This window comes from Stomoxys calcitrans, chromosome 1 (assembly GCF_963082655.1).
Source record: "Stomoxys calcitrans chromosome 1, idStoCalc2.1, whole genome shotgun sequence".
Classification (NCBI taxonomy): Eukaryota; Metazoa; Arthropoda; class Insecta; order Diptera; family Muscidae; genus Stomoxys; species Stomoxys calcitrans.
The window spans coordinates 4,347,314-4,364,795 of NC_081552.1; the positions used below are offsets into that span (position 1 = coordinate 4,347,314).

General features: G+C 41.5%; 2 protein-coding genes and 1 long non-coding RNA gene across 5 annotated transcripts in view; 2 read left to right on the forward strand and 1 right to left on the reverse strand.

The window, feature by feature from the left end:
• The first annotated feature begins 447 nt into the window (after positions 1-447).
• LOC131995049 (uncharacterized) lies at positions 448-7,218 on the forward strand. The gene is made up of 3 exons (XR_009397103.1): positions 448-601; positions 668-820; positions 7,130-7,218. It is a non-coding gene; the product is annotated as an uncharacterized LOC131995049 (long non-coding RNA).
• LOC106090001 (tudor domain-containing protein 3) lies at positions 6,960-12,371 on the reverse strand. Of its 2 annotated transcripts, none has more exons than XM_013256031.2 (7): positions 12,267-12,371; positions 10,336-10,649; positions 10,179-10,263; positions 9,196-10,098; positions 7,824-9,125; positions 7,506-7,759; positions 6,960-7,439 (listed from the first exon to the last, which is right to left on the reverse strand). In XM_013256031.2, the coding sequence occupies exons 2-7, from the start codon at positions 10,368-10,370 to the stop codon at positions 7,400-7,402; spliced, it is 2,619 nt and encodes an 872-aa protein (XP_013111485.2). In that variant the 5' UTR covers positions 10,371-10,649; positions 12,267-12,371; the 3' UTR covers positions 6,960-7,399. The 2 variants fall into 2 exon arrangements, with proteins under 2 accessions (XP_013111485.2, XP_013111484.2); XM_013256030.2 differs by having other exon boundaries at positions 12,208-12,366.
• Positions 12,372-14,315: 1,944 nt separating this feature from the next.
• Positions 14,316-17,482, forward strand: part of LOC106089617 (speract receptor) — a 122,483-nt gene continuing 119,316 nt past the window's right edge. For both annotated transcript variants that reach the window (XM_059362705.1, XM_059362702.1), the window contains exon 1: positions 14,316-14,459. The gene's annotated coding sequence lies outside the window, so the exon portion shown is untranslated. The remainder of the gene's footprint in view (positions 14,460-17,482) is intronic.

The following is a 17,482-nucleotide window of genomic DNA, read 5'->3' on the forward strand; positions in this document are numbered from 1 at the left end:
CAAGACATGTATAGTTCTAAGGTTTAAATGTTAACCATTCGTTAAGCATGTACTGTAATGAAATTGAAAGAAGAAGTCTCAATAAAACATACTTACTTACTTACTTACTACTACGGAGATCATTCTGGATAAATAAACAGTTTCTAATAAATAACTTAAAAAAGCAGCAATATTCGCTCAAAAAATTGAACAAATTTGTATGTAAAATTGTTTGCGTTCCATATTTGCCAAAGCAAGAGAAACTCTTTCGCAAATGATGTTGCTGCCCAAGTAGTTAAACCATGCGTACCCCCCAGCATATGTTTACCGACAGTTTTTTACTCGTAAAGTATGTGGAATGCGAGGAGATGAATTAAGAAAGAAGTTTCGAAAGTACTTTAATGAAATGTTAACACTCTAGCCTGTACATAGAGCAAAACGTCAAACACTTTGTATTTCAATTGTGTTTTATTATCGTTAATTTCTCTCTCTCTCTCTCACACACACTCTCTTGCTTTGTGATGGCCCAGGTAAAATAGAGATGGAACAAAGCGCAATTGAACATCTCTGTGTCTGCACCTAAACAAAAAACGTGCAATGTCCACTTTGACGTTATTTTGAAGTACGACAACAAAGCAATTGGAGAATGTTTTTTTGTTTTGTATTTTTTTTTATATTCATTTGAAAGATTGAAGTCTCCTTAAACCCTTGTTGGATAATGAACCAGACATCGCGTATTATTAAATGCTACTGCAAAAACAAGGGTAAAATGCAAAAAATTATCTGTAAAAATTTCTATGCATCGGCCAATGTTTAAAATATGGACTTACTAGAATATAAGGTAAGACAATTCTTCAATAATACAAATTAATAATTTCCCGGCGCAAGCAGTGGTACTCGCAGACGAGCGTGATGAGATTCGTGCTATGGACCCCGCAAACCCCAGAATCAGCGAGCTGAATCTGGAAATAAACAGGGTAGTCAACGAACATAAGCGGAATTTGTGGCTGGAACACTTGGAGCAATGTAACTTAGGCACCGGTGCAGGCAAATTGTGGGCCACTGTTAAGTCTCTCTCGAACCCCGGTAGACGGGACGACAGGACCTCAGTCACTTTTGGCGAGTTAACCGTGACTGATCCGAAGAGATGCGCCAGGTTGTTCAACCGTCAATTTATCGTGCATCCCGAGAGAGACAGGGCAAGGAGGAGAGCCATTCGCCGTATTCGTGGTCTCCGAGCCGATGAACAGCCATCACAATTTACCGTGGGCGATGTTACGAATGTCATCCGTGGCGCCAAATCTTCCAAGGCGTTGGGCCCCGACGGAATCTCTACATTGATGCTGAAGAATCTGGATTTACCTGGAGTTGAGTACCTTACCACTGTCCTCAACCTGTCATTGAACACTCTTATAGTTCCCGATGTCTGGAAAATGGGCAGAGTGATCCCGCTACTGAAGCCTGGTAAAGACCCGAGTTTGGGGGAGTCGTACAGACCGATCTCCCTTCTCTCACCAGTGGCTAAGACGCTTGAGGCATTACTCCTCCCGAGCCTCGTAGGAGAATTTCCATTCGCCGAGCATCAACACGGATTTCGGAGACTGCACAGCACAACAACAGCTTTGCATGCCATCACCACACACATTTGCCGTGGCTTCAATCAACCCAGGCCATGTGATAGGACGGTCCTCGTGGCATTGGACCTATCGAAGGCATTCGACACGGTCAGCCATGCCAAATTATTTGAGGACATCGCCAACACGTCCCTCCAGCCAGGCCTTAAACGTTGGGTCGCGAATTATCTGTGTGGCCGCCAGTCATTTGTGGAATTTAGGGATAAGAAGTCAAAACACCGTAGAGTGAAACAGGGAGTTCCCCAAGGCGGGGTGATATCTCCGGCTCTGTTTAACCTCTACCTGTCCTCCATCCCACCTCCTCCAGACGGCATAGAGATCGTATCATATGCGGACGACTGTACGATCTTGGCATCAGGCCCCCCACCCATTGATGACATCTGCGATAGGTTGAACGTCTACCTCAACGAGCTTGCCTCATATTTCGCTGCAAGAAATCTGAAGATATCCGCCACCAAATCTTCAGCCACACTGTTCACTACAAATACGCGTGAGGTGAATTCTGAGCTGACTGTGATGGTCGATGGAGAATTGATTCCGACCATCAAGTGTCCCAAAATACTTGGCGTCACACTTGACAGCTCCTACACTTTCTCCCCACATGCCACAGCAATCTGCAATAAAGTCAAAAGTAGAAACAAGGTCCTCAAGTCACTCGCTGGCAGCACTTGGGGTGCAGACAAAGAAACCTTGTTGACCACGTACAAAGCAATTGGCCGGTCTGTGGTAAGTTATGCAGCGCCAGTGTGGTCACGTCAGCTTTGTGACACGCAGTGGAATAATATTCAGATCTGTCAGAATGCCGCCCTCCGAACTGCGACGGGCTGCCTCCTTAGTTCTCATGTGGACCACCTCCACCAGGAGACAAAGATCCTACCAGTGCGAAGACATAACTACATGCTGTCTAAGCAATACCTTTTGGGCTGTTATCGCAGAAATCATCCAAATCATCATCTTGTGGATAGATACCCACCGCCCAGAAGCCTTAAGGTAGATCTACATGATCTAGAGCGTGAGGTCCAGCGCTACAAGAGAGAACATCTAGATCAAGCGGCATATCAAGCGGGTCTGAACAACATTCATGCAGACACGGTAGCAGACGCGTTAACTGGCTACCGGGTGAATGTAGTCCTTGGAGTACGACCGCCACCCATTGCACCCGAAGAAATCGACCTCCCCCGGCAAACCAGAGTGATTCTGGCTCAATTACGTTCCGGCAGATGCAGCCGCCTCAATTCCCACAGAGCTAGGATTGATGCCGACGTGCAAGATGTATGTCCCGACTGTAACCAGGGACCGCACGATACACGTCACCTGTTTAACTGCCCGGCCAGACCCACTCGACTCAGACCCAGATCCCTGTGGACGCACCCCATCTTAGTCGCGGAGTTCCTGGGTCTTGACACTCAACAGAATCAAGCAGACGAAATATAGTACACAATAAACTGCTACAACAACAACAACAACAAATTAATAACGATTTAGAAGATCATTGAATATTTGGTCTCAAAAAAAAAAATATCTGTACAAAAACAACAAAACGTGCCATGCACCTAAACAAATCGTGACTGACGTTGCGGGGCAACACAAGCCAAAATAAGACACCCAAAACCATCATAATATGCAAACCGAAGCAAATACTTTGGGATATTTGTGAAGTGCATTTAGACTTCACACTAGAGACGAACTTAAAAAAAAGGATCGATCACCGCGGGAACAGGGTGGCCATTGGTTCTTTGAAGGCGCCAATAACTCGCCTTGTCATGTCGAGCATCATAGGCACTCAGTATTTGTGCAAGAGCCGGTGCCACCCAATCTCTCATTGAAACTCTCCACTCTTTACCGCTGATATCCGCGACGGAGCAGCTGTAACTGCAGCCTGTGGACGTGCCCGGTAGCTCGCAGCTAAGCTTCTCGTCACAGCAATGAACACCACACAGTTCGGAACTCAATGTTCCAGCTTGTGTGGTGCTCACAGCTATCCCGTGACGGGGTTTTTGTTGGTTTTATTCGCATGTGGTGGTAGCGATCCTCGCTTAGGTCCTTTAGGTAAGCAAGGTCGTTTGACAGATTTCCTTTAAAGAACTATCAAATAAACCTACCTCCTTCATCTGGCGCGTTGCTATTGATGGCAGGGTTGCTCCATATGCCGCATTCTTGGCTTCAGTAGCATCTCGACACTCTTGGTCGTACCATGGGTTTCTTGGAGGAAGCTTCTGGTACCCAAGAAGGGATTTCGCAGCATTTTTCATAGAGTGATCAATAGTTTTCCACTGCGCCATTATAAATATCATCGGAACAAGGAGTGCTTTCATCAAGCAGTTGGGTCAGTTTAGTGGAGTATGCCGCTGCCATCTGTTGTGTTTGCAGCTTTTCAATGTCCAGCTTCCGTGCAGTGTCAGATCGTACTTTCCTCGCCATGTTCAAACGGGTGCGAACGTTTGTTGCCACAAGGTAGTGATCCGAATCTATATTCGTTCCACGGATCAATCGTACATCTAACATGCTGGATGAATACCTTCCATCTATCACAACGTGATCAATTTGGTTCCTCTTGTTTTCATCGGGTGACAGCCATGTGGCTTTGTGAATATTTTTACGTTGAAATCTGGTGCTACTAACTACCATGCTTTTTGCCGCGGCGAAATCTATCAGCCTCAATCCATTACTGGACGTTATCTCGTGGAGGCTAAACTTTTCGACTGTTGGACCAAAAATGTCTTCCTTTCCTATTTTTGCATTAAAATATCCCATAGCGATTTTAATATCATTGGCGGGGCAGCGGTAATATTCTCTCTCTAGGCGCTCGTAGAAAATATCCTTGGTCTGCTCGTCTTTGTCTTCTGTACAAATAAGACTGATGTTGAAGAATTTGGCTTTTATGCGGATTGTGGCTAGCCTCTCATCTACCGGAGTAAAGCTGGAGACAAGGTGTTTCCGTCTCCGACTAACCACAAATCCACAGCCAAATTCATGTCTCGTGTTATGGCAGCTATAGTATAGTTCGTCACCGTTTGGTGTTATAGTGGCGGTAATATCTGCCTTGTACTTCTCTAATACATCCGCCAGCGCGTATACTGCACCTTCTCTATAAAGAGTGCGGACATTCCAGGCGCAGATCCGCAAAACATGGTCCTTTTTTGCGTTTGCGTAGGTCGTCAACGTTGGGGGGGGAGGTCCGTTTTTACTATCACTTTGATTCTCATAGTAGTTCTCAGTTTTCTGGGGGCGGGTTACTGGCCCAGCGCCCCAACCGCATGGGTTTTGTGGAATTGCACACATATCCCTCGTTGTGGCGAGCCGCTTGCTCCAAGATTCGACGTTCGCCGCCAGCCGCCCGTAACCTGGGAACAGACGCTGATGTTGCCCATTGGTTATTTGAAGGCTCCAATAACTCGCCTTGTCATCTCGAGTATCATTGGCACTCAGTATTTAATTAAGAGCCAGTGCTACCTGACTCCTCACTGAGACTCTCCTCTCGAAAATCGCTGACTGCCCGCGGCCGCATTTGCAGCCACTCCGTATAAAAACGGAGCTTTCCACCATCCGCAACCTGTGGACGCGCCCGGTAGCTATCAGCTAACCTTGATAACAATGGGCACCACACAAGTTGTTGTTGTTGTTGTAGCAGTTTATTGTGTACTATCTTTCGTCTGCTTGATTCTGTTGAGTGTCAATACCCAGGAACTCCGCGACTAAGATGGGGTGCGTCCACAGGGATCTGGGTCTGAGTCGAGTGGGTCTGGCCGGGCAGTTAAACAGGTGACGTGTATCGTGCGGTCCCTGGTTACAATCGGGACATACATCTTGCACGTCGGCATCAATCCTAGCTCTGTGGGAATTGAGGCGGCTGCATCTGCCGGAACGTAATTGAGCCAGAACCACTCTGGTTTGCCGGGGGAGGTCGATTTCTTCGGGTGCAATGGGTGGCGGTCGTTCTCCAAGGACTACATTCACCCGGTAGCCAATTAACGCGTCTGCTACCGTGTCTGCATGAATGTTGTTCAGACCCGCTTGATATGCCGCTTGATCTAGAGGTTCTCTCTTGTAGCGCTGGACCTCACGCTCTAGATCGTGTAGATCAACCTTAAGGCTTCTGGGCGGTGGGTATCTATCCACAAGATGATGATTTGGATGATTTCTGCGATAACAGCCCAGAAGGTATTGCTTAGACAGCATGTAGTTATGTCTTCGCACTGGTAGGATCTTTGTCTCCTGATGGAGGTGGTCCACATGAGAACTAAGGAGACAGCCCGTCGCAGTTCGGAGGGCGGCATTCTGACAGATCTGAATATTATTCCACTGCGTGTCACAAAGTTGACGTGACCACACTGGCGCTGCATAACTTACCACAGACCGGCCAATTGCTTTGTACGTGGTCAACAAGGTTTCTTTGTCTGCACCCCAAGTGCTGCCAGCGAGTGACTTGAGGACCTTGTTTCTACTTTTGACGTGTACGTGTTCACCACACAAGTCGAAGCTCAAAGTTCCAGCCTGTGTGGTGCTCATTGTCATCCCGTATAAGCCGGGAACTTGTGTAGTGTCCATCCTTATCAAGAGAAGCTAAGCTGAGAGCCATCTGGTGCGTCCACAGAGTAGAGCTGGCAAACTATCGATAATCGCAACATTCGATATTTTCGATAGTTTTTATTATAAATATCGATAATATCGTTAATTTCCCATCACCTATATTTCAAACGGAGGCCACCGTAGCGTAGAGGTTAGCATGTCCGCCTATGACGGACCTGGCGAGACCATCAGAAAAAATTTTCAGCGGTGGTTTTCCCCTCCTAATGCTGGTACTATGCCATGTAAAACTTCTCTCCAAAGAGGTGTCGCATTGCGGCACGCCGTTCGGACTCGGCTATAAAAAGGAGGCCCCCCTTATCGTTGAGCTTAAACTTGAATCGGACTGCACTCATTGATATGTGAGAAGTTTGCCCCTGTTCCTTAGAGGAATGTTTATGGGCAAAATTTCCAATTATATTTCAAACGAAAGTGAGAAGTAAAAATCGGGTGATCGATTTATTTAGAGGCAATATCAATGCACAGACCAAATAAAAGCGAGATAAATAAAGTCAGTTGGAAGTCATGAGAGAATCATTGTGGGATGAAAATTGCGCCCTCTATAGGCGCAGCGTATCTTAAAGGATAGATTCATTGTCGGATTGCTTTTTTTTTGTTTAGTTTTGCAAAAAATGAAAAAATATCAATCGATATTCAGTCAAGAAATTAAATATCGATAGTGCCGATAGAGCCATCGATATTTAGCCAGCCCTACCACAGAGTGCGGCAAGTTGAATGGTCCGGTGGTATACCTTATCAGTTACATTACTTCTCTTAAAATTTCCAATCTCTGTGCCATGCGCAAAGGTTTGTATATTTTTATTGTTCAAATAAACATTTACAAATTTCAATATCATTTCCATATTATATTTTTGGTTGTAGTCATCAGCGTCGTAATAACTCTTTAAATAATAGCAATAATAATTTTAAATATTTATTTTCTACTTTAGTAATTACGTAAAAATCTATTCAATACTTTGCGTGAAAAGAAGCCTAAATGCTAAAATGCATTTTTCGTTCTAACTCAATATACCTAGTAATTGTGAACCAGAGGTTAGAACTCATTTCAAATTGTAAAAATATGGCGGTGGATGTGGCTGCGTCTGTGGCTGTTGTCGAGTATTCGTTGGCTGTTGTTGCTGGTGTTGGTGGTGATGATATTGATTTGGCGCCTGGTTTTGTTGGTTGGAGCAGCTGTGGGAATGACTAGCCATTAAGTGTCAATTATTATTGGCACCCCTCTTTGCTGGTGGCACATACCTGAGAGCAAAAAACAAAAATGAACAAAAATCAAATAAACATTTTTGTTGTTTGCGTCATACATACATCTGGCGTTCGCTGCGATATCGTTGATTTGCGCCAACTGCACTACCGCCTGCCCCTTGAAATGAGTGGTGCATCTGCTGCATGGGAGCATGGATTGCAGATTGCGGTCCCGCCTGAAAAGCATTGATGGCATGATGTTGGCCCTCGGCAAGAGGCAAACAATCGGTCCTTACAACTTCTTCATAGTTGCCATACTCCAAAAACAAAACTACATTGGTATTTTCAGAGACTGCAGTTATCTTTGCTTTGTAATACTGTGGAGGAGAGAAATAACTTTGAAGTTTTGTTAACAGTTAACAGGATTTATTGAAAACTTACATTGCCATCTTCCCAATATTTGGCCATGCATAAATCACCAATATTCCAGGGCCAATTACCACCGGGCTGTATCATTCCATACTGCGCCATCTGTGCAGGCTGTGGGGGTGGAGCTACAAATATATTATTTGGATTTTGAGCCATATAGGCTACGGCTGGTGGCTGGGTCGTCTGTGGTGTAGCCATCATTGGTGGTTGGCTGTGTTGTTGGGGAGCAGGAGGTTGCACTTGAGTTTGCTGGGCATTGGCAACGGGCGTCTGTTGTGGCAACAAGCCTTGGCTTTTCAAAAGATTCATGGCAAATTCATTTGCTTCTTTTGTCTGGAAACCCATGATCTTGCTGGGATCATATGAAAATCCATTGGGCATTTGGGATACATAGGTGGTGGGCCCTGGTTGGTGCTGTGTGTTTGTTGCTGCAACTTTATTGGTAAAGTTCTGAGAGCCTATAAACTGTCCACTTGGCGTTTGGTTATTACCCGGCTTACCCTGAGGAGGCTGGTTCGAAGATCGTGTAGATGCGCTTTGATGCCTTCCCCGCACCTGGGTGTTGTTGTAAGAAGGTTCTTTTTTACTTTGAATGCTCATTTTGGAAGTGCTATCTGCTAGTTTGTCTATTGCAGCATCCATGATGTTTGATTTTGGTTGTTGGTTGTGATTCTGTTGGTAGCTATTGGCATTTTTATTTTCGTTGGTAGACCGGCTATTCGATTCGCGTGGTTGAAAAGGTTTGTTTTCGTTGGACTTGTATTCCTGGCTGCGCCGGTTGGCCTGATAGTTGCCACCAGATGTTGCCGTGGACTGACGTGCTTGCTGATCTCTTTCCTTACGCGGCGGTCTCTCGTTTCTATCATTCCGTCTATTTGAATTTGTACCATGCGTTACATTGTTATTGCTGTTATTATTGGTTCCGGAGGATGGTGTTTCGACATTATTGTTGGCTGATGTTTGATTTGGTGGTTTATCATTGCTTTGAGTATTGCGAGTGCGCTCACCTCCTCTGCCGCCTTGCTTAATAGGTGGGTTGGGTTTACGCTCCTCCCTTGGGTTGTAGTTAGAACGTTGTTGCTGCGAATGCGGTTGGGATGACTGCACGGGTTTCTCATCGGGCCGGGCTCTATTGGCCGCGAAACTTGATGACATATTGTTTTCAAACTTGCCGGCACCGTAAGACGACGGTTTGGAATTATTATTATTACTACTATTACTATTTTTGCTTGTTTCCTTCGTGGTCTTGCTGTATTGTGAGCTATTACTAGCCACCTGTGGGGGAGACTCTGTGGTATTCGAGGTGGAAACGGTCTGCAAAGGGTAGTTTTTCAAACGCTATTGTATAGCTGTATAAGGGAGATAAGAAAAAACAACAACTTACCACTGGTAATTTGTCAGTCAAAAAGTCAAACAACGAAACATTTGTTTGTGGTTTGGATGCCGAGGCCTCCTCCTTAATTGTGGCTGCTCCTCTGCCTCTGGGCATACTAGTCGTGACTGCTGCGGGTTTGACAACACTTTCACTTGCTCCCCTATTGTTTCTCCGCTTAAGGTTGTACAAGGCTCTTTCGAGATTGTTGTTTGTGGTTTTCAATGCGTACTTGGCATCCTCTTCCGAGTAACCTTTCTCCAGAATTTTCTTCACATTGTGATCAAGAATATTCTGCTGGCCACCGCCAAATACTTTCTTTTGTCCGGCTTTTGCCGCTTCGGCAATAGCCTGAGTGCGCGATGCATTAAACTCTTCATTTTCCTTGGCATTTTTATCTTTCTCATTGGCCGCTTGTAAACTCTTGAAGTTCCTGTCCTGGGGCAGAGCGTCTTTGTGCGCATCCAATCGTTGGCCAAAAGGTATCCATGGCGGTGGACCACCAGAGCCGGATAATCTCCGATTGCTGCGCGCATATTTTTGCATTTGCCTAGCCAATTCCCACTTTTCCACCATGTGCTCCACATTTCCACCCAAAACCTGCACTTCGGACTCCTTCAGTACCAAAAGGCCTTGCATCAATTGCAATTTCTCGGCTTTGAAATACAATTTAGTGCCCGGTGGTATTTTAAGATTCAGATTGGATAGGCGTTCCAATTCGAGCGCAAGTATCGAATTGACACCATCTGTTAGTTCTAGCTGTAAAAATCTTGGAGAGACCGATGACTCTTCATTGGCCTTGGGGGCAGATATGTTACGCATTTTTTGTATTTGCAAGACGATACGCCCTGTTATGTTGCCATTACTTTCTGGTTTCGCCGGCAGAGCCCCTCCGCCTATCTCCTTCAGATCCCACTGCAAAAGTATTGATGATATTGATTTAGCAAAAAACACGTATTGCGGATGATTTTGCTACCATTTACTCATCTACTTACGTCTAACGCAGCCTTAATAATTTTCTGCACATCTTCTGTTTCCACATCGGTCGTCAATAATTTCAGACCCTTCTCAGTCAAGTACCTAAAAAAAAAAAAAAAAAGTTTTCATATTCAATGGGGATTAGTCGATGCCAGTTGTAATGCCACCACTAACCAGCCTTGATTTTTTAGACTTTGCAAAAGTGCCATATTTCCAAGGTATTGTAAAATTTATAATTTTTGCAATTGACACTACCAAATGTATATCTATGTATTTGTGTTTGACACACAGTCTGTGGCAAACAGACTACCAAGCCGAGACGATTCCCATTGACGTTGCACATAGTTCGCCTAGTATAGCCGCCGCAAACCTTGATGATGTCAAATTTAAAAGTCCATCCAGCTGATTAATCGAATTGGTATGACTTATTTCTCAAAAAAAAAATGTAGAGTATCAAACAAATTGATGGCTTTCTATGAATTTGAGCTCTATAATAGAAAATATAACAATATGAGTGAGCGCTTGAGAAAGGCGATATTTTAATCGTGGTGAAGTTCGTTTTGATGAACTCTGTAGACGTATCGTAAATAGTGTATGCAGTGCGAACGTATCGTAGTTTATTTTCTTCTTCTATTGCTGGCCACTAATTTGACTCATCAACTTTGTTCGCGTACTCAGAAATGTGTTTTAACAGAAGAGGAAGAGCAGGAAAAGAATAAAATAGGCAGTTCAGAATTTGAAAAATAAAAGATTTTCTCTAATAGAAATATATTAAACATATTCTATATAAACAAAAATTTTAATAATAATCAATAATTTAATTAAATGCAAATTTATTAAGGCATTTGAATTTCAAGTACGAAATCGCTGGTAGTTGCTATAGGCAGGACTGCCAGGCGTAATGATTTTATGTCATTTTGACAATTTTTTGGACAAAATTTGGCCTTTGGACGCTTGACGATTTTTGCTTTAAGTCCCTTTATGTTTTGACGATTTTTTTTTATTTGGAAGGTCGCGTAATTTTTAAGGTCATCAGGTCGATATTTTGATATGATAGCCAGTGTGGGTTTCGTAGTGATAGAAGTACTGCCACACTCCTTCTTGGCTCAACCGAATCTATCAGAAGCTGTCTATCTGACCATAAGTTGTGTGTTCTTCTATCACTGGATCTTGAAAAGGCGCTCCATAGAGTCCGTCCGTATGCCTATGTATATATATATGTTTTTAAATCTTTGATTTGTGATGTGCTAGAAATCTTGGAATATTGGATGTAGCAGAATAGGGTGAGCGTAAATGCTTCTAAGACTAAGGCCATATTGTTCACCTCCCGCAATGACGTAAATTTGACTCTGTCGCATATGGGAGTGCAAATTGAATTTGTTCAAAGCATGAAGTGTTTGGGCCTAATAACCGATGACAAGCTCTCGTTTGAACCTCATATTAATAGCGTTGTATGACACACCGTTTATGCGCTACGGCAGCTTTACGATACAGATTTACTATTGCTGCGTGCAGTTAGGACAAAACTGGTTAGGGCGTGAACCTTGCCGAATATTTTATATGGTCTATTCTGGGACCACCATAACAGAGTAGTGTAGTATAATATATTCTCGTGTAGGCGATATGAAATGTTCACTCCGATGTTTGAAATGTTCCTTCCACGACTTTCGGTTGCTTGTTTTGTTCTACAAAGACTTCAAAACCCGAGCTCCTCATTTTCTTGCCGACTGCTTTATATTTTGTCGCCCTATTGATTAGGGTTATTCCCAGAGTAGGTCCATTTGTGACACACTCATTTTCAGTGCGAGTAGCTAGGTTATTTAATACGCTACCAGGTTATTTAAGAATATTTAATCAATCTAATGCTACATCTACTTTGAAGAATTGGGAGAATAATTACCCAACATTTTTGAATCTCCTATTGGTTATCGTCTGATTATCATCGAATTTATGCTTTTTTATTTATTTTTTCTAAATTTTTAACTGAAATCAAACGAAATAGTGCCTACCTACAGATGAAGAGTAGTTTTATTGTAATCCCATTACCTTCCTTTAGGTCTGTGAAGAAAACAAAGTTTCAATAAAAAGTCATTTCCATAAACTACCATTTTGAAAGTTCGCCTTTAGTCAACATTCAATTGAAATTTTGTCCTTAGCGGAATTTTTATAAGAGTTTATTGAAGGTTTCAAGAAACTTCCTTTGGAGAAAATTTTGATATTTTGATGTTTATGTTTAAAGAAAACTAAATTGACATTTTGGACAACAACAACAACCCCATAAAGTATACATATTCATGATTGTCATGACATTTACTGATTTCGGAGTGGTGTTTTTTTTTAAATCGGTTCATCGCCTTGATACAACATCCATACTAGTCGATCTCCCGAGTATACTTCTCCCATGTAGCTCCCGTATAAACCGATCTCCCGATTTATTTCCTGAGAAATCAAGAGGGTGTAATTACACTTAATTTCACTTGTTATGACCAGTGTTGCCACTCAAAATAATTATTTACAACCAAAATTTAAACCATACCGAATGTTCTATAACCGAAGAGTTGGCAATTTTGCTATTCCATTTCCAACACGTCAAATTATTTTCATACATACTAAATCGTCGTTGGTTGAAATCCGTCTTTTGCCTAAAGTTCAATGATGGCCTATATCTTGATATAGCACCATTTATACCGCTCACCCGATAAGAAATCTTGAGTTCATAAAAGTCGTATGTATTTTTGCCCCGATATCAATGAACAAATGTGCAGAGTTTGGATAATCCGATCTCTCGCTATAAGAGTTTGTTCCCAGGAATACGCTTTGACTACCCATTTTTGCTGCTTCCGTGAGTTGCATATACCTCTCAACATCTGAGTATGTACCAGATCTGAACGAATGCCCTTAAGCCTGAACAGTTTTACGAAATTTGGAAGAGATCCCTTAACACTCGTACTAGTATCTGTCAATATCAGAACTTACGCCCTTTTTTTCTGTCACGTCCCGTCCGTCTGTCACGCTACAGTCTTTAAAAATAGAGATATTGAGCTGAAACCTTGCACAGATTCTTTTTTTGTCAATAAGCAGGTTAAGTTCGAAGATGAGCTTTATCGGGCTATATCTTGATATAGCCCCCATATAGACCGATCCTCCGATTTAGGGTCTTAGGCCCATTAAAGCCCCATTTATTATCCGATTTTGCTGAAATTTGGGGGCAGTGAGTTATCTTAGGCCCTTCAACATCTGTCTTTAATTTGGATCAGATTTGGATATAGCTGCCATATAGACCGATCTCTCGGTTTTAGGTCTTGAGGTCATAAAAAGCGCATTTATTGTCCGATGTCGCCGCAATTTGGGACAGCGAGTTGTGTTAGGCCCTTCGCCATCCTTCTTCAATTTCACTCAGATTGGTCCAGATTTGGATATAGCTGCCATATAGACCGATCTCTCGATTTAATGTTTTGGGCCCATAAAAGGCGCATTTATTGTCCGATGTTGCCGAAGTTTGGGACAGAGATTTAAGTTAAGCTCCTCCACATATTTCTGCATTTTGGTCTAGATCGATTAACGCCTTTTTACTGTTTTCATTACGAAATGCATATTTTTTTGCCAAATTTTCTAAAATAAGTTTAAAGAAAAAATAACCAAAACATTTTTTTGACCGGTTGGGGGGTTCCCACCTGCGTTTGCAAGTACTTAAGGGCATGGGAGTCTTGTGTGCTTCATGGTAGTACTCGTACTTTAACAACTAACTCAACAAAAGAATTTGTTGAAAATCCTTACTTCAATACATGGTCTTCCATTCCAAATTCTAAAATTCGTTGAAAATTTAAAGTTTCGCATACAAATTCATTGGTTACCAAAATTGAAGCCAACCTACCAAAAATTGAGGCCAGCCTATCAAGAGAATAAAAACCTACCAGTTTTGTTAGGAACTTACTAAAAACGGCAACACTGGTTATGACTCCCAACAACTTTTCTATGTAAGGTGTGTAAATGTTTATTGTTTTTTTTTTTGTAAAAACCCCAATATTCTGCTTACTTTATTCCATATGATTACTGGCAAATTTTTTTTTGCTGTAAAATTACGCGAACTTACCTAGTATTGTTTTGTTTTCATTGACAGCTGATCGGCAGAATTCCTGCATCATCTGCGGTCGGTAAATTGGCAAATAGCAAAATAACAGTTAGTTCAGTGTAACCATTCAAATGAGTCGCATGTTTACGCGAGGAAACGGAAGCAGCGAGACCCCAACTCAGCAACTCTAACTGTCTAACGGTATAATATTTGAAACAACCAAACGGTAAATGCATTTAATCGGCCGAACTAGTGTTTTTTTTAGTGAAAACCAAATAATTAACTGAGTGTTTGTGCGTGTGTTTGTACAGTTGTTGTATTTAGATATTGCAATGCAATAAGAAAATGTCTTTTGGAGTGCGAACAAATCATCATAATGCGAATCATATGTTTTTGTTTTTGAATAATACATGTGCGTGTGATTTTATAAGATTTCTGTGCATTTTATTGCCGCATTTGTTTATGCCTGGCTCGGTTGCTTTTTGGCCAAATATGTTGGCAACAGGTGTTGTGGTGGCGATGGTGTTGATTGTTTCCAAATGAAACTAAAAGCGATATAAAAAGCAATAACACATGCAACAACAACAAAGTGTGATATATTGCGATGCGAATGTTTATTTAGCTACGCATTTGTTGTTGTAATTTTTATGCGATTTTCACATTAAAAAAGAGAGGGTTTCGGTTAGAATAAAGTGAGGATTTTTTTTGTAACGTTGAATTTATCGAATCATTCATTATTTGGATGAAGGCATTAAAAAATGTTTGTTGTTTGTGTGTTGCAAGAATGTGTTTTTTTGGGATACATCGCAGAGGGTAACGAAATTAAGAATCCCAAGCTTACGTTTGTGTTTCAGTTCAATGAGTTGAATTTTTAAGCAAACTCTAGTGCATGTTTGAATTGATGAGATGTTGATAGAGCATGCGAAATATTCAATTACGGTCGTTCGTATTTATGTTGCTACCGCCAGCGAATTCAACTAAGCAGGCATCTGTAATAGTTCCAGGCACGGAAGTCCTCAAATTTGAACAAAGCTCTCCAATCCGAAAATCTTGATAATCTTCTTGGGGATAGTCTGACCCTAAAGCAGCTAAGGGAAAACAAGCTCACATTATTGTGTACGTGAACAAGAACATAAGCGCGCGGGCCAATAAATAATGTGCAAATGTGTGCGTTTACCCATTGCTGCCCTAAAGTTATGTCCAACTTAATTATTTCTACATTTGCCTTAGAGGCATACATATTAGTCGTCAAAGAAAATCCTTTTTATAGGTAAAACGCAAAGTGAAAGGAAAGCAACAACATACACAGGTGACTATTAACATGGTCCAGGTGACTTTCATTGGCTTATGGCTTATCAGTGACAGCTAAAGGATGACAGAAAACTAATGAAAGCTAATGGTGTAAGGATGAGAACGAACTTACACTCAACCAAATTTGTTATTCAATACAGCAAAAATGTTTGCTAAAACAGCAGTTTTTGTCTGCTGAAAAAGGGGAAAGCAGACATTACTGCTGTTTCAGCAAACATAGGACTGCTGTATTAGCAAACATTTTGGTCAGCTTAATTGGCAAACAAAATCTGCTTTTTTTTAGGTACAAAAATTTCCAGAAAATGAAAATTTTATGTTATCTTTATGTTTGCTTACTTAAGGCATTTTTTAGAATTATTTTTATTTTTTTTAGAAATTTCGTTGGAAGAGATGATTTTAATTTATGAAATATTACTGTAAAGAAGCTACCTGATCCACCCATTGCCATACATTTCGAAATGTAGCTGAACAGGCTCGCATTTTTAGTTTGTTTCTAAATTTAAAGAAAAAGACTATGGAAATAGAACATTCCGTGGTGATTGTAAACATCCGCTGAGACACACATTTCGATTAGAATTTTATTTTTTCTTGTTACATCCCCTTCATAATTAAGCAGCAGGAATTTTCAGCAAACAGCAAACTTTTCAGCAGTCAGCCTGCTGCCCTGAAATTACACAACTACTGCTGTAATAGCAGCACCACTACTACCCTCCAAACATTTGGAAGTGACTTTCTCACTCCCTCCCAAAATAGTCACTTTTTAGGTCCTTTGTATGATAGTTTGTAGAGATATCATGATTTAAAACAACAAAATACATTACTATCGGAATTCTATCATTCATGTTTCGCTAAGTAGTTTCTCATAATCAGCTGTTATTGTTACAAATTTTAAAAATAGATTTTTTATTGTTGTTTTGGATGCCAACTCAAAAAACCCCGCACAAGAGAATGTACATTTACTTAGCCTTCTGTGATGAAGAAAGGCGCGTAGCACATGGCATAGGGATGGCATACGCCTCACAATCGTAAGGTTCGCTGTTAAAATCCCAGTAAGGGAGAATCATTGCAAATAAAATCTTCAAATATTAATCTCGATTTGAAAAAGAAATAAATTAATTAAGAAAGAGAAATAAAAAAGTAAGCTCTACTCCAACAGGTAAAAAAACATAAGGCAAAAAAATATTTATTTCTATTAATGACGTTGATAAACGAATTTTAAACTTTTTTTAGTCCCCATTTAGTCACTCATGGGTATATGTATATCGCCAAGTGGCTCGTTTTCGCCAGTACCGAGACACTAATAGGAGTAAAAAATGATATCGCCTGAGATTGGTTTCAACTTTCTTGAGCGCAGAGTTAGTGACTCGCACGATAGAAAATGTCTGCAGGGTAACTACTAATATTTAGCAGGCAGTGTTTGCTATTTTCAGCAAACTTTTCTCTATGAGTGTAGTGACAAGAATAGAAACTAATATTCTATAGAATGGACAGTCATTGAGAGCACATTGAGAAACTAATGAGTCTGACGGAAGGATTTAATGTCTAAAAACTCTTCATGCTAATTTCCGGTCAAATCGGATAAAAATTGTGACCGCTAGAATCCCAGGATGTCAAGACCCAGCAAGCTATATCAGGTTATAGACCGATTTCAACCATTCTTAGCACTGTTTTTGGAAGTTATAGCGAAACACATCATGCAAAATTTCAGCCAAATCGGATTAGATTTGCGCCTTATAGTGGCTCAAGAAGTCTAATCGGGTGATCAGTTTATATGACGGCTATATCAGGTCATGGACTGATTTAGATTATACTTAGCCCAGTTGTTGGGAGTCATACTAGAACACTTCATGCAAAATGGATACAGCTAAATCGGATAAGCTCTAGAAATCTGACAAAAAAAATTATCGGAGTGCCCTCCCCACCCCCCAAAACCCCCCA

Coding starts and splice junctions, on each gene's coding strand:
- LOC106090001 (XM_013256031.2), bottom strand. CDS start 10,370: ATGGCACTTTTGCAAAGTCTAAAAAATCAAGGCTG. Junction 10,264..10,335: donor AGTCTAAAAAATCAAGGCTG/GTTAGTGGTGGC, acceptor TTTTTTTTTTAG/GTACTTGACTGAGAAGGGTC. Junction 9,126..9,195: donor TGACTGACAAATTACCAGTG/GTAAGTTGTTGT, acceptor TACCCTTTGCAG/ACCGTTTCCACCTCGAATAC.